This window comes from Quercus robur, chromosome 11, assembly GCF_932294415.1.
Source record: "Quercus robur chromosome 11, dhQueRobu3.1, whole genome shotgun sequence".
Taxonomy (NCBI): Eukaryota; Viridiplantae; Streptophyta; class Magnoliopsida; order Fagales; family Fagaceae; genus Quercus; species Quercus robur.
In genome coordinates this window covers 982,201-998,018 of record NC_065544.1, presented here as the reverse complement: position 1 = coordinate 998,018, position 15,818 = coordinate 982,201, and the positions used below count along the sequence as shown (strand labels likewise).

Genomic DNA, 15,818 nt, shown 5'->3' with positions numbered 1-15,818 from the left:
TGTTAGATGGGACAGAAAGAGATCCCCTGAACTCGACTTACACGTGTGTGGTGAAGATGATATGAAGAAGGCAGTATATAACATGAAAGAAAGCATTGAGAAAAGCGAATCGGAATGTCAGGAAACAAAGAGTACTCAGAAGAAAGCCTTAAGAACAAAAGAACTGAACTTGTTTCAAAAGAAAAAATTAATTGTTATAGCTCTGTTAATCCATCTATAAACGTGTGGTTTAATCGTTTTTCTTTTAGAGTTAACCTAGTTCTTGAACACCCACGCTCTACAAATTTTATTGTTTGGGCCTTTAACGTACGAACCCAATACCAATTTGGGGTCGTTACAAATTGAGTCCTTACAATTGGCTTCGTCTGTGGGGAGAAATTGATTTAACTTAAAAGAACTCCGGTGCAACATTTATGATGGAGGAAGCAGGTCCACATCACTACGCGGCAGGACCACATCAGAAAGATGCCAACCCGCACCAGGCAGAGTCAAAGGGCTCCCAGCATGGTAATCCCCATCGGAGTCCCGAACGGAGAAAAGGCCGTGAGGGGAGTGTGCGCACAACTCATACCACCAAAAGTCACTCTCGTGGGAAGAGTCATGTCTCACATGCAAAGCATGACTGGAACCTGCAACGTGAGATTGCCGATTTGAAGAAAGAGTTGCGTCATGCCCGGCGAGAACGCTCCCCACCTTGCTACGAACCATCATCCGAGGAGTCGGATAGAGCTAGTTATTGGCGGAGGTCAAGAACTCCGCCTAGTGAGACTTTCTCCTATGAAGAGGAGCACGGCCATCGACATAGGCACAGAAGCCCGCCTGGCAGGGGCTTGGGTAACAACGCCATGAACAAAGCATTGAGCCAAGTTTCCAAATCACCCTTCACGAGGAATATAGAAGATGCAGTTCTTCTCGGCGATTCCACTAGCCTACGTTCACCTTGTATGATGGCCGGTCAGACCCATTAGAACACATTAGCCATTTTAGCCAGAAAATGGCTATCTACTCCAGGGATGAGGCCTTGATGTGCAAGGTTTTTCCATCAAGTTTAGGTCCGGTGGCGATGAGATGGTTCAACGGCTTAAGGACCAATTCTATTGAGTCCTTCAAAAAGCTGACCCGGGCTTTTGGCGCTCGCTTTATCACATGCAGTAGGGTTCCTCGGCCTTTAGGATCCTTGCTGACTATGTCCATACGAGAGGGCGAGACTCTCAAAACTTATTCGGATAGGTACTGGGAAATGTTTAATGAAATAGAAGGAGAGCACAATAATGTGGCCATAAGTACATTCAAAGCTGGCCTCCCAGCCGATCATGATTTAAGGAAATCCTTGACGGGTAAACTTGTTACCAGTGTACACCAGTTGATGGACAGGATTGATAAGTACAGAAGAGTAGAGGAGGATCAACTTCAAGGAAAGGGAAAGGCTAAGGTAATCCCTCAGGAGAGGAGGGATTTCAGGTCGAACCGTTATAACAGTAACCGACCTCGGAAAGACTTCGTCGGGCAGTCAAGTTCTGCGGATACCCAGGTGGTTAATGCGGTGTTTCGGAAGCCGGTGCAGCAGGTTTTGGAGAAGATAAAGAATGAACCATTTTTCAAATGGCCGAACAAGATAGCGGGAGAGCCTAGGAAACGCAACCCGAACCTATATTGCCACTATCATCAGGATCATGGGCACACGACGAAAAATTGCAGGAATTTATGGGACCATTTGGAACAGTTGGTCCGAGAGGGGAAGTTGAAGTAACTCTTGCATCATTCCAGTGGTAGCGCAAGTCAAGCAGGCTCAGAGATGCGTGGGGAAGCTTCTTCAAGACTTCCCCTTGGTACGATCAACATTATTTTTGCTGCCTCGGGGAGGACTGGATCTTGCCCTTCCAGGGTACTGTCGGTGTTCTGACCTCCGGCCAAGGATCATTCCCAAGCGTCGAAGAGAGCCAGGGTGGATGTCCCCCTGATTCTGGGCTTTTCAGATGAGGACAAGGTTGGAACCATACAGCCCCATGATGATGCTCTGGTGGCCACGCTGAGAATTGATGGGTACGAGTCAAAAAGGTGATGGTAGATCAAGGTAGCGTTGTGGATATAATGTATCCAGACTTGTATAAGGGGCTAAGTCTGAAGCCAGAGGACTTAGCAACCTACAGCTCCCCTCTAGTGAGTTTTGAGGGAAGGATGGTCGCTCCGAAAGGACTGATCAGGCTACCTGTGCAAGCCGGAATGGATGTAGTGGAGGTGGACTTCATTGTCGTAGACGTTTTTTCTCCATACACGGCTATTATGGGCAAACCTTGGCTTCATACCCTGGGAGCGGTCTTGTCTACTCTGCATCAGAAAGTGAAGTACCCATCCGGAGGCCAAGTATTGGAGATAGTAGGAAGCCAAGTGGCAGCTCGGCAATGCCTAGTAGAGGCTATACAACATCGGCCAGAGGCAGAGACCTCGGCCACGACCGATAATGAATTATAGCAATTAAAACCCCCAGTATTACCCTTAGATATGTCAGCCGACAAGGTAAAGTGTGAAGATTTGGAGAGGGTAATTATTACTGATGATTCGGAAAAATTCTTCTAGGTTGGGGCTAAGTTGCCTTTGCAAGAGAAGGAGAGGTTACTGAAGTTCCTCCGAGCAAATGTAGACGTGTTTGCATGGAATCCGTATGAAGCCCCGGGTGTGGACCCGAATTTCATTTGTCATCAACTCAACGTGAATCCCTCCATTATTCCCAAGAGACAGCCACCTCGGCGACCATCAAAAGAGCATGCCGAGGCTATCAGGAGTGAGGTGACCAAGCTCAAACAAGTTGGGGCTATCAAAGAAGTTTTTTATCCTCAATGGTTGGCCAATACGGTGGTGGTAAAAAGGAAGACAGGAAAGTGGCGAGTGTGCGTGGACTTCACGGACCTCAATAAGGCTTGTCCTAAGGATCCATTTCCTATGCCGAAGATAGACCAGTTGGTAGATGCAACCGTAGGTCATCCTAGGATGAGTTTCTTGGATGCCTTCCAAGGATATCACCAAATACTGCTAGCATCGGATGATCAGGAGAAGACTGCTTTTATCACCCCTATTGAAAACTACCATTACAAAGTGATGCCCTTCGGTTTGAAAAACGCCGGATCTACCTACCAACGGATGATGACTAAAATGTTCAAACCACAACTAGGTAGGAGCATTGAAGTTTATATCGATGACATGGTAGTAAAGAGTAAAGTGGTGTCCGAGCATGTGGAAGATCTCACGAATATCTTCGGAATACTGAGAAAACATAAGTTACGCTTGAATGCTTCAAAGTGCTCCTTTGGTGTAGGCTCCGGGAAGTTCTTGGGGTAGATGGTGACTCATAGAGGAATTGAAGTGAACCTAGATCAGATTAAGGCCATTAACGACTTACAAGCACTTCGAAATCCAAAGGAGATGCAGAAACTAACTGGAATGACTGCTGCTTTGAACCGGTTTATCTCCAGGTCAGCCGAGAGGTGTCGTCCCTTTTTCGTCTATTGCATAAGTGGCAAGGATTTGAATGGACCGAGGAGTGTGCTGTGGCATTCCAACAGTTGAAAAAATACCTATCTAGGCCGCCTATCATGTCTAGTCCTGAGGTGGATGAGGTATTGTTTGCTTATCTAGCAGTTGCCCCCCATACAGTTTGTTTTGTCTTAATACGAGAGGACAGTGGCATCCAAAGGCCAGTTTACTATGTAAGCAAGTCCCTTCATGAGGCCGAGGTGAGATACTTGTCATTGGAAAAGGCCATCTTGGCGGTAGTCCATGCAACACACAAACTTCCGCATTACCTTCAAGCTCATACTATGGTTATCTTGACCCAGTTACCTCTCAAGTCCATACTAAGAAGTGCAGACTACACCGGAAGAATTGCAAAGTGGGGCACAATTCTAGGTGCTTTCGATATCAAGTATATGCCTCGCACCTCTGTGAAAGGCTAAGTCCTTGCCGATCTGGTAGCCGAGTTCGCCGAGTGCCCAGAAGAAGTTAATATGAAGCAAGACAACATGGATAAAAAATCGGTTGGTCTAATATCCACACAAGGCAGATCCTCTTGGAGGGTATATGTGGACGGGGCAGCAAACCAACGGGGGGCCGGATTGGGGCTAGTTTTAATATCCCCTGAAGAGATCATCATTGAGAAGTCCTTGAGATTGGGATTCTCGGCTACTAACAACGAAGCAGAGTATGAATTTTTGTTTATGGGAATGAGTATGGTCCAGAAAATGGGCGGAAAGATAGCAGAATTATTCTCGGATTCAAGATTGGTAGTCGGTCAAGTGAAAGGAGAGCTGGAAGCCCGAGATCCAAGAATGCAGGGGTATTTGAGCCAAGTTAGGCGTATGCAAACGAAGTTTGAGTCTTTCAACTTGTCGCATATCTCCCGAGGTGAAAATACTCACGCCGATTCCTTGGCAACCCTTGCCACCTCCTCGGTACGGAATTTTCCTCGGTTGATCATCGTTGAAGATTTGCATACCCCCACCTCACCAGAAAATGACGTTTGCCAAGTTTATCAAGCCAATCTAGCGCCAAGCTGGATGGATCCCATATTGAAATTCCTTGAAAGTGACATCTTGCCCGAAGAGAAAATAGAAGCTTAAGAAAATACGGAGGAAAGCTCCTCGGTTTTGGTTATCTGAGGACAAAAAGTTATACAAACGGTCCTTCTCTGGGCCGTACCTACTCTGTGTACATCCCGAGACGTCAGAGTCAATCCTAGAAGAGCTGCATGAAGGCATTTGTGGAAGTCATACAGGAGAAAGGTCCCTATCACACCGAGCCATCACACAAGGATATTGGTGGCCAAACATGCAGAAGGAAGCGCAGGAGTATGTTAGGAAATGTGACCAGTGTTAAAGATTCGCTCCAAATATCCATCAGCCTGGAGGAATTCTTAACCCTCTCTCTAGCCCTTGGCCTTTTGCTCAATGGGGGCTGGACATTGTCGGCCCTTTTCCTAAAGCCATAAGAAACAAAAAGTATCTGTTGGTCGGCACAGATTACTTCACTAAATGGGTCGAAGCTGAACCCTTGGCTAACATCAGAGACGTAGATGTTAAGAAGTTTATTTGGAGGAATATTGTCACGCGATTTGGAACTCCCCGCACTCTTGTCTCGGATAACGGACTTCAGTTTGATAGCAAAGCCTTTAGGCAATACTGTTCAGACTTGGGTATAAGAAACAGATATTCCACTCCGGCTTATCCTCAAAGGAATGGGCAAGTTGAAGCTGTTAACAAAGTAATAGTCAATGGGCTTAAGAAGAGACTGGATGATGCAAAAGGAAAGTGGGTAGAGGAATTACCACATGTTCTTTGGACCTATCGAACAACGCCCCGACGTTCAACGAGGAGACTCCCTTTTCCATGACCTACGGAACCGAGGCCGTCATCCCTCTGGAAACTGGATTCCCAACGTTAAGGACTAGTACATTTTCCTCGAACAGTAACGATGGGATGTTGGAAAAAAGCTTAGACTTGATCGAAGAACGAAGGGAGAGTGCAATGGTCAAATTGGCTTACTACCAGCATAAACTCAAGCAAGGCTATGATAGTAATGAGAAGTTGATGCCACTAGCCATGGGAGATCTGGTGCTGAGGAAAGTTCTGGGGACCACCAAGAATCCAGCTTGGGGAAAATTGGGGCCTAATTGGGAAGGGCCTTATCGAATTACTTTAGTAGCCAGAATTGGGGCCTATTATCTGGAAGACCTAGATGAAAAAGCTGTATTTCATCCTTGGAATGTAAATAATCTCAAGAGGTATTATTATTAATAAAAGTAGTCCAGTTTGAGTTTTTCTTTTAATTTATGTTAACCATGCATCCTGTGCTCCCACACTCTATAATATGAATTGAAGTGTTAAACAGAAACTAAGTTATGTTAGATCCTCAGATCGCAAACTTAGTGGAAATTAATACCCTATGATATGAATTGAAGTGTTAAACAGAAACTAAGTTATGTCAGGTCCTCGGATCGCAAACTTAGTGGAAATTAACACCCTATGGTATGAATTGAAGTGTTAAACTGAAACTAAGTTATGTCAGGTCCTCGGATCACAAATTTAGTGGAAATTAATACCCTATGATATGAATTGAAGTGTTAAACAGAAACTAAGTTATGTCAGGTCCTCAGATCACAAACTTAGTGGAAATTAACACCCTATGATACGTATTGAAGTGTTAAACAGAAACTAAGTTATGTCAGGTCCTTGGATCACAAACTTAGTGGAAATTAATACCCTATGATATGTACTAAAGTGTTAAACAGAAACTAAGTTATGTCAGGTCCTCGGATCACAAACTTAGTGGAAATTAATGCCCTACAATATCTACTGAAGCCTTAAATAGGACTCTATGAATATTATTTAATGTACCCAATTTTATTCAACCTTTGAACTTTCTATAAAGTTTCAATTGATTAGAAAGAATACGTACGTATCCAAAATGTCTCCCTGAGACCTCGCAGTATTAATGCTTATCATCCATTTTTAATCGCCAATTGGTGATATTTATAAGTAATACTTCCCCATGCAAACAAAGGATAGTCAAAATGAACCCATCTAAATTACAATAACACAGTGAACGAGTACAAAAATAATATAAAGCAGCAATAGCGGTAAGAAAGTAAACATAAGAATCCTTACAAAATTTCTAATTAGATTACAAAACAAGTCCTATTTTTTCAATTTAAATTGGATCTTCGAGGCCGGGCTAGCTGGTTTGTCTGCCTCCGAGGTGGTGACTTCCTCTTTATCCTTAGAAACTCCCCCAGCTGGCAAGACCGTGGAGGCCAAATCCTGTTGAAAACTTTGGGAGGCCACCTCTGCCTCAGAAGCAGTTGCAGTCTTGTTCGAGGAAGCTTCTGGAGGGGCAATACTCCTTTTAGCTGGTTCTGGCTAGCCAGGAGGAGGAAGACTTAGAGGCAAAACCTCCTTATTGGGATTAACGGTTAAGGGAGTGGCTTCAGCTTGATGGTTTGGAGGAGCTGAGGGGCGGATTGCCTCAGGATAGAATACCTTCTCTGGCCTCCTTAACTCAGATGAAGCCTCAACCCCAGCTCGGTTAAAGGCCTTATCCCAAGTTTTGGCACAGTAGATGTGGCACACCACTGGCACCTCGGCTCTCAAAGCATCCTCAGTCTCAGCTATACCGACCTCATAGCCTTTCTGCTCAGCTTCATTCATTGCCTATTCGGCCTCGGTCTTTGCTTTCTCGGCTTCCTCCCTGGACTTTTCAGCTTGCTCCCTCAGCTTTTGGGTTTCCTCCAAGTGCTTCCTAAGGGCTACAGCCTGTTCCCGAGCCTTCTTCAGTTTGGCATTCGCCTCACGCAAGCGGTTCCCCTGGTCCTCGGCCTGTTTTTGATAACCTTCCAAGGCCAACTCAGCGCTCTTGCGAGCTTGCTCCTCAGTAAGTAACTTTTTCTTCGCATCGGCCAAATCCTGTTCAGATTGGGACAAAGTCTGTACAGCCGTTGCCCGTTTCTTCCTTTCATCATCTAACTGATTGGAGCAGAGATTGAACATCTCATCCAACTTGAAAGTATTTTGGATAATCTATAGGGAAAAAGTTAACACTATAGTCAGTAAAAAGTGCATACTAGCGAGTAATGATCACAAAAAGAAAAAAGAAAAGAGTCAGCTTCTTACCATGCCCAAGTATCTTTTATTGTTGAGGATGAGTTCATTCTTCCTCACATTCTTTATTCCGGCCATATCTCTTGGGAACAACAAGGCATCCTCTATGGCCGAGGCTATGTGGCACCCTACGCCGCCGTTGAAGTCCCTAATAGATGCATCATCTCGTAGGGGCTCCCCGCCGTGCATAGGTGCTGGCAACCATGCTTGTAGCTCAGAAACTTGGGTATCAGACCTCTCCTGGCCTCGCGGAGCTTGGTGTCTGATTTTTTGCTGCTTTGCAGCTCGTTGGGCATCCTCTTCACGAGTAGGACGAGAATTGCCAACGTCTACCACCTCCTTACCCTTCTGCTCCCTGCGCCTTTTTAACTCGGCAGCATCAGGACGGGCTAGCTGGGGAGGTTGATGAGAAGGCTAGTGAGGAGCGGGAGGAGGAGACCTAGTGGGAAGAGATGGAATTTGGGGTTGTGTTGATTTTGCCGGGGCACTCTTCCCGGGCTGACCTTCCATCAACTCCATCAAACTTCTTTGGGGCTTCCTTCGTATCCCCATCTCGTCAGGATCTTCTTCGAAGCGTATGGATTGATCAAAAATCCCAAAGTCGTCCGAAGAGTCAGAGAGTTCTACAACTTCTTCCTCTTCTTCTTCCTCTTCTTCTTCCTCTTCCTCTCTCTCTTCTACTTCCTCTTCTCTGAGGGTAAGCTGAGATGAAGAGGCTCCTGTCGAGACGTCGGCCATGAAAAGGGGCTCGGTACAGGATGTATCTTGGGGAAGTGGAATACCTTTAGGAACAATGAACCCCTTGAAGGCAACACTGATACGGTGAAGCCGAGGATCGCGAGCTCTGATCACGCACTTCGGCGCCTGGAAAGCAAACGATAGGGGAGTATAGCCAAGGATTAAATGTGCTGCCCGGAGTTGGCCGTCAGCTTCGTTCACATATATCTCGGCTTTCAATACCTTATCCAAGCTCGCCTGATTAACTAACCTAAGGTTGGGCTTTGTGTAACGTCTATCTGCAAGACCATTGAATTGGAGTGAAGCGTTGTTAGAGATAGGAATACCAAGACTCAAAAAAAAAAAATGTACATATAAACCAAATGCTATGAATATATGACTACACTCCCACCTGGTACTCCTTCCACCATAGGGCATGGCAGACCATCGTGCCATTCCCTAGAGAAGATAAGGAAATCCTCCTTTAGGTTCTTGTTCGAAGTGGGAAGACACTGAATCAGCCTCACCTCGAGATATCTCAACTTGAGATAATACCCCTGCCCCTTCAAGTGGTGGAGATTGTACACCTAATTCACGTCATGATGGGTCAATTTTAGGTCCATCCTCTCGTTCAAAGCATCTATACTTCCTAGGACCCTAAACATATTTTGGGCACATTGAGTAGGGGATAACCTAAAGAACCTAAGGTAGTTCCTAGTAATACTACCTATGGGGATGGTCATCCCGCCTTCTATGAAGGCAATCATGGGAATAACCACTTCCCCTGTTTGTCTAGCGTCGGCCCATTCCCCTTGGGTTACGTACCTCATACCCACCGTAGAGAGGATCCTATACTTAGAGCGGAAATTTCTGATACCTTCCTCGGGCTCAACTAGACATCGAAATGTACTCTTCTTTTTCCCCATTTTTCTAAAGGATTTAGTAGAGAAATTAACGAGTTTAAGATAAAAGCGGTAAAGGTTTTGAGAAGACTTACAGGTTTGAAAGAGGGACCTCGGACAAGATTTGAGTATTTGTAGACGCCAGGAAAACGACGAAAAAGGAGAAAGGCAGGTTCAATGTATGAGCTATAGAACTGTGTGATCACTGAAGGTAAGAAAGAGAATTGATTTAAGAACGCCTTTATAGTCGTGTAGAAATTATGAGCGGTAAAGTTCCCGCTCGCGAAACAAGATGGGCCCTCTACCGTTCGATTTACATCTCACCGTTGGGCGTGAGAGACAAGGGCGTCACCAAAATTTAATGCTGTCATAATCGGGATGCTGAAGCGTCAGAAGCATGCCCCAAAACATGAACGAGTATGGGCTTATGACATCAAAATCCATCTTTTCTCCTGAGGAGTCGAAAAGCAAGATTTTGAGGGGCTATTATGGGGGCTGGTTAGTCACTAAAATTATTAAAGTCAAGTTAATTGGGCCTGTAGCCCATCCGAGGACGTAAAGCTATCCAAGGAGGCCCATACCAGGTTGTAGGGGTAACCAAACGAAAGAAATAGTAGATATCACGTAAGGTAAGTTCAGTATTCGTCCGAGGACAAAATCCTTCTCGACAATATGAGTCCGAGGACGATCAGAACGCCACCTTGTTACAAACGTACTTCGGAGCTACGTCACCACTAAAAGTGGGATAAGGGACCAAGGGTAAGAAAGAGAAGGCAAACAAATATCTATAACAACAGCTGCCTCCGCATTAATTGCCTCTCAACCAACTCTCTAGCCGCATTAATGTGGAGGTGATGCCTGAACAGTGATGAAGCAGCCTTACAGCTGCTAGTAGGAGGTTCTAGAAGGTGATAAATAGGACAGAAAGAGATCCCCTGAACTCGACTTACACGTGTGTGGTGAAGATGATATGAAGAAGGCAGTATATAACATGAAAGAAAGCATTGAGAAAAGCGAATCGGAACGTCAGAAAACAAAGAGTACTCAGAAGAAAGCCTTAAGAACAAAAGAACTGAACTTGTTTCAAAAGAAAAAATCAATTGTTATAGCTCTGTTAATCCATCTATAAACGTGTGGTTTAATCGTTTTTCTTTTAGAGTTAACCTAGTTCTTGAACACCCACGCTCTACAAATTTTATTGTTTGGGCCTTTAACGTACGAACCCAATACCAGTTTGGGGTCGTTACAAATTGAGTCCTTACATATATATTTCTAAATCATAATAGATACAAATTATTAACCTTTATCCAAAAAAATAGAAGAGCATCACGCGCGTGTACTCAGAGACTAGTATATATAATAGGATTCTCTTATTTCAACTCGACTTTTATAGTAGGATCATAAATGTCAAATAACAAATTTTATTTTAAATTTAAAAAGAAAACTCTTAAAATTTAGGATTTTTTTTTCCGCTCAAAAAAGAAATTACAGTTACTATTTATCTCTAAAGTTTATCCTTTTTATTTGTTTGGAAATATATATATATATATATATATATATATATATATATATATATATTTCTAAATAATAATAGATGCAAATTATTAACTTTTACTCAAAAAAATAGAAAAATCTCTAAGCACAAGACTAGTATATATATAAGATTTTTAACTTGGGCAAAGAAACATTATGCTCTAGCCCCTCAAAATTGAATGTTAGCCCAAATATTTTAAAAATAAAAGTGTCATCTAGGCCATTCAGCTCAATGGTCCCTCCTAAAACAGAAACAATAATAACAACAACAAAACTCACACACACACTTCTATTTTTTTTTTTTCCTAAATGACATAATTTTTCATTCATCAAAATTCAAGCTTAATGCATTTTCCAATTACAAAAAATATCTAGAGGTGTAATGAGATTTATGCATTTTTTGATGTGTTTATATTTTGTACTACATCTCATCAAACTCCTAGAAATTTCAGTCATAGAAAAATGCATCAATCCCAAATTATGATAAATAAAAAGTTGTCATTTAAAAAAAAAAAAAATATATATATATATATATATATATATATATATATATATATATATATATATATATAGAAGGGCATTTGAGCTTGCACAACATACTTGCGAAGAGCTTAGTCTTATCTTCTTCAAATTATATCTCAGTATTCTATCTTCTTCAAACTCCTATTCCTATGTTTCCACATTCTATTTCAATTTCTTTTCGCATGTATCTTTTTATTACTCCAGTATCTTTTTACTACACCATTGTATACAACAAGAAAAAAAATAAATAATAAATAATAAATTGATGAGAATTTGTAGCTGATGTAGTGACATAGGGATTTGCTTGATAAAAATGCATTAAGTATTAGAAAAAAATAATCGAGTGATAAGTCCAAAGAAAAGGCACCCTGTTTTTATTTTCACATGTCCAAACTCTTGAGTCCCAGCCCACCTTTTTAAGTTTTCTAATTAGTGCCTGTTTGTTTCAACGTTTTCAACCCAAAAAGCCTGTTTTGAAGAAAGCTGAACCACAAAACTCGTTTGGTTAGGTATAAAACGCAACTTTTTGGAAAAAGTTGCGTTTTGGGCCAAGGCTAAGAACGCGCAAGCCATAAAGGAGCTCTGGAGGTCCATTTTAGAAAAAACGTCCATGCATGTTGATCAACTATCCGTTGGACTCTTCGGGCAATTACCAAATTACCCTTCAATAAATCATGCTCATGTCCTCAATTCTCATGCCTATTCCTCATTCCTCTCATCTCATCTCTTTGCTCTGCCCTTTGCCCTAAAGCTTACTCACGACTCTTATCTCTTCTCTCTGTTCTGCCCTTTCCGTGCTGCTACAAACACAGCACCACCCAACTATCACCGGTCTACCACCCCAACCCATTTCAACATTTGATCATCCAAACACAAAATCAACAAAATCAAACAAAAAATAACTCAAAATCAACACAAAAGTACAAAACAACTTAAAATCAACTCAAACCCCATTGGAAAACCCATCCCAAACCCAACTCAAAATCAACCCAAAACAAAATCAATTCAAAATCAAACCCAAAATCCACAGAAAATCAACTCAAAATTAAACCATTAATTGAAAACCCATAACCCAAACCCAAAATCAAAATCAAATACAAACCCAATGGTGGCAGAGACTTAAGGGATCTGAGAATTAAGGAGATAGATGAGGGATTTCCTTATGTTTCAATCCTTCATCTTCTTCTTCATCATCATCATCATCGTCTTCTCTCTTCCTTGTAGCTTTCGAACTGTCAAAAAAAAAAAAAAAAGAAGAGATGCAGAGACTTTGAGGGATGAGAGAGGGGCGGAGACTATGTGGAACGTTTTAGAGGGTGAAGTGGTAGGGAAAAAGATGAAAGAAGGAAATAAAGAAAAAAAGTAAGGGCACGTGTGTGGAGGAAGTGGTAGGGAAAAAGAGGAAAGAAGGAAATAAAGAAAAAAAATTAAGGGTACATATGTGGAGGAGAAAAAAAGAGGGAAAAAAATAAGAAGGAAATATGGATAAAAAAATAAAATAAAATAAGGGAAACATAAAATAAAGAATAAGAAATTAAAATTGAGAAATACTGTCACAATATTTTCACAATACTTTCACAATAAATCTTAAGTGATAGGTTATTATTAGTTAATATTGGTGAGAAAAAAATAATTTGTTTAGAAAGAGAAAAAAATAGTTGTATTAGTACATTTAAATTAAAATCAGTATAAATTATCACAATACTTTCACAATAAATCTTAAGTGGTAGGTTATTATTAGTTAATATTGGTGAGAAAAAAATAATTTGTTTAGAAAGAGAAAAAAATAATTGTAATAGTACATTCAAATTAAAATCAGTATAAATTATCACAATAAATTTTAAGTGGTAAGTTATTATTAGCTAATATTGGTGAGAAAAAATAATTTCACAATATTAATTTAAGTATGAAATAAACTCTCTTATATATACATTGTCCTTTTTGGTAATTACCTCTCAAACTGCCACTTTTATAAGTGCTAGCCAAACACTCAGCTTTTTCAAAAAGCACTTTTTAATAGCTTTTACCAAACACTCAGTTTTTTGAAAAAACACTTTTAGATTATGCACTTTTTGAAAACTCTACTTTTTCAAAAAGCTGAACCAAACTCACCCTTAGACACAATGTCTTCCTCCACTTAGTCTCTCTCTCTCTCTCGCTCTCTCTCTCTCTCTCTCTCTCTCTCTCTCTCTCTCTCTCTCTCTCTCTCTCTCTCTCTCTCTCTCTCTCTCTCTCTCTCTCTCTCTCACATAGCCTTAATGAATCACTGATGCCTCTATTCACCGCTAAGGACGCCGAGAGAATTTTGTTGGTCATCAAGTGTAAAGTTCAACTCTGGTCTGGTATCCTTTAACTGGCCCTACTCCGATCTCCAGACCACCAAGGAATCTACTCTAATTTGTGGCTTGAGAAAGGAGAAACGAGAGAGAGAAAGAGGACAAACCAAGAGAGAAGATAGAGGGGAGAGAGAGAGAGTTGAAGCAGAAATATAATTTAAAAAATAAAAATTTGGCCTTGGCGAGGAAAATCTCTCACCACGAGGGGTGAGGCACTGTTCCTGGCTAAGTATACTGAACTAGTTTGACTCGATTAATGCGTGGGTTTATTTTTTAAAATTTTTAGCTATACATTTGTTAAAATATTGAATAGCTACATTGATGTGAATTCTATTACATAACTATTTTTACAGATCTATTCTTTATTTTGCAATAAACACATTAAAAATAAATAATATATTTGCATAGACCAACAACTGAACCCAAAAAACTCGACAAATCACTCAACCAACCCCTGCCACCACAAGCCCACAAATTAATCGGCACCACAAACCCCTCCATATCACAACACAAACATAAACCCCAAGCCACCGCACATTGCTAAGTTTAAGAACAAACCCAAAAATCCAAAGCAAACTCAAACCCAAACCATTCATCTTTGTTGACAATGCCCAAAAAAAGAAACATCGCCGCCGCCCAAATGAAGTACCCACTGAACCCACATCAAAGTTGCCACCCAAAACGAATCGTCATTTGCCACCCAAATTAGATCGCACAAACCACAGATCTATGAATTTTTTTTCCCCTCTTCCAACAACGATGGCTGGTGATGACCGTCAAAATGGTTATTGGCAGCAGCAACTTGGTGATCTAGAGAGGAGAGAGAGGCAAAGTGGGAATAAAAAATAGCAATATATATATATATATATATTTGCTAAATAAAAAAGGGGTCTCCAGTGTGGACTCATCAACCCTACGTCACGTGACGATATGTGTACCACACTGGTTTTACTAGAGCTATTGCTCGAGCCCCTCCTCTTTGGGTGTTAGGCCAGTGTTAGGACAATAACTTTTACCATCAAGCCACACCCTGTGTGGTAGCAATTTTTCTTTTTTGGTTGCATAAGCTACAGTCTAGTGTATTTTTACATAATATTGCAGCAAGTCATGTAATTTGCAACAAGAATGGATAACCAGATGTGGGAGCATTTTTGTTGATATTGAGCTACAGCGTTATCTATTTTACATTTTTGTGGGTTTTGTATTTCCATTTCCCTCCCAAATAATAGAACCATAGATGTACCAGGAGCAACATTCTATTAGAATGTGTTTTAGAGTTAAAACGCAGTAAGACTCTGTTGGGTCAAAGCTCAAAAGGTCAATCTTCTCTATTACCCTGTTATTTTATTTTATTTTTATGACACACAACACTCACGCTGCATTTAGGTCATTAATCATTTGGAACTAGTCTAAGCCGTGTCAGTGATAATCGGGACAAAATGGGCTTCTGCCCTTTTTGGGCAAATTAATTAGCCTTTTGCCCTTCTTCCTAAACTAAATAGTGAAACGCCCATCTTTTGAAAATCGAGTTTCTCAAAATCGAGTTTAAAAAAAAAATTTCTAGAGCCCTATAGTGACGTTTTTAAGGACTTATAGTGACGTTTTAAGAACCTATAGTGACGTTTTATAACTTGATATCCATGAAATCGAGTTATAGGCAATAAAATTGCCTATAACTCGATTTTATTGCCTATAACTCGATTTCTTGGATATCAAGTTACAAAACGCCACTATAGGTCCTTATAAACGTCACTATAGGTACTTGAAAACGTCACTATAGGGCTTAAATCGATTTTGAAAAACTTGATTTTCAAAAGAGGGGCATTTCCCTATTTAGTTTGGAAAGAAGGGCAAAAGACTAATTAATTTTCCTAAAAAGGGCAGAAGCCCATTTTGTCCGTGATAATCGTGTCAGTATTGTATAAAAATGGTGGACCACCCTAAATCCTTTGTATATACTATTTATGAAGTATGAACATATATTCTATATAGATTGTTCGTATTGTCAACCTTTCCTGAACACTAGTTGGATTATCTTAATTTATCGATCATGTGAACGTAATAAACATTGCCAATTGTTAGTTAATATATATATATTCCATGCCAAAATTTCATGCCCAAGCCTGTAAATCCAAATTAAGAATGAAGTTAATAAGTTTGAG

At 41.0% G+C, this 15,818-nt stretch overlaps 4 protein-coding genes across 4 annotated transcripts; 3 read left to right on the top strand and 1 right to left on the bottom strand.

The window, feature by feature from the left end:
• The first annotated feature begins 994 nt into the window (after window positions 1-994).
• Window positions 995-1,750, top strand: LOC126707012 (uncharacterized). The gene has a single exon (XM_050406598.1). The coding sequence runs from the start codon at window positions 995-997 to the stop codon at window positions 1,748-1,750; it is 756 nt and encodes a 251-aa protein (XP_050262555.1).
• A 311-nt stretch (window positions 1,751-2,061) lies between these two features.
• Window positions 2,062-3,950, top strand: LOC126707011 (uncharacterized). Its single transcript, XM_050406597.1, has 5 exons — window positions 2,062-2,364; window positions 2,578-2,973; window positions 3,337-3,470; window positions 3,581-3,731; window positions 3,834-3,950. Exons 1-5 carry the CDS (start codon window positions 2,062-2,064, stop codon window positions 3,948-3,950), a joined length of 1,101 nt encoding a protein of 366 aa, XP_050262554.1.
• Window positions 3,951-4,016: 66 nt separating this feature from the next.
• LOC126707009 (uncharacterized) lies at window positions 4,017-4,613 on the top strand. Its single transcript, XM_050406596.1, has one exon. It carries the CDS (start codon window positions 4,017-4,019, stop codon window positions 4,611-4,613), a length of 597 nt encoding a protein of 198 aa, XP_050262553.1.
• Window positions 4,614-7,199: 2,586 nt separating this feature from the next.
• On the bottom strand, window positions 7,200-7,835 carry LOC126707008 (stress response protein NST1-like). The gene is made up of 2 exons (XM_050406595.1): window positions 7,659-7,835; window positions 7,200-7,565 (listed from the first exon to the last, which is right to left on the bottom strand). The coding sequence occupies exons 1-2, from the start codon at window positions 7,833-7,835 to the stop codon at window positions 7,200-7,202; spliced, it is 543 nt and encodes a 180-aa protein (XP_050262552.1).
• Window positions 7,836-15,818: the final 7,983 nt, after the last annotated feature.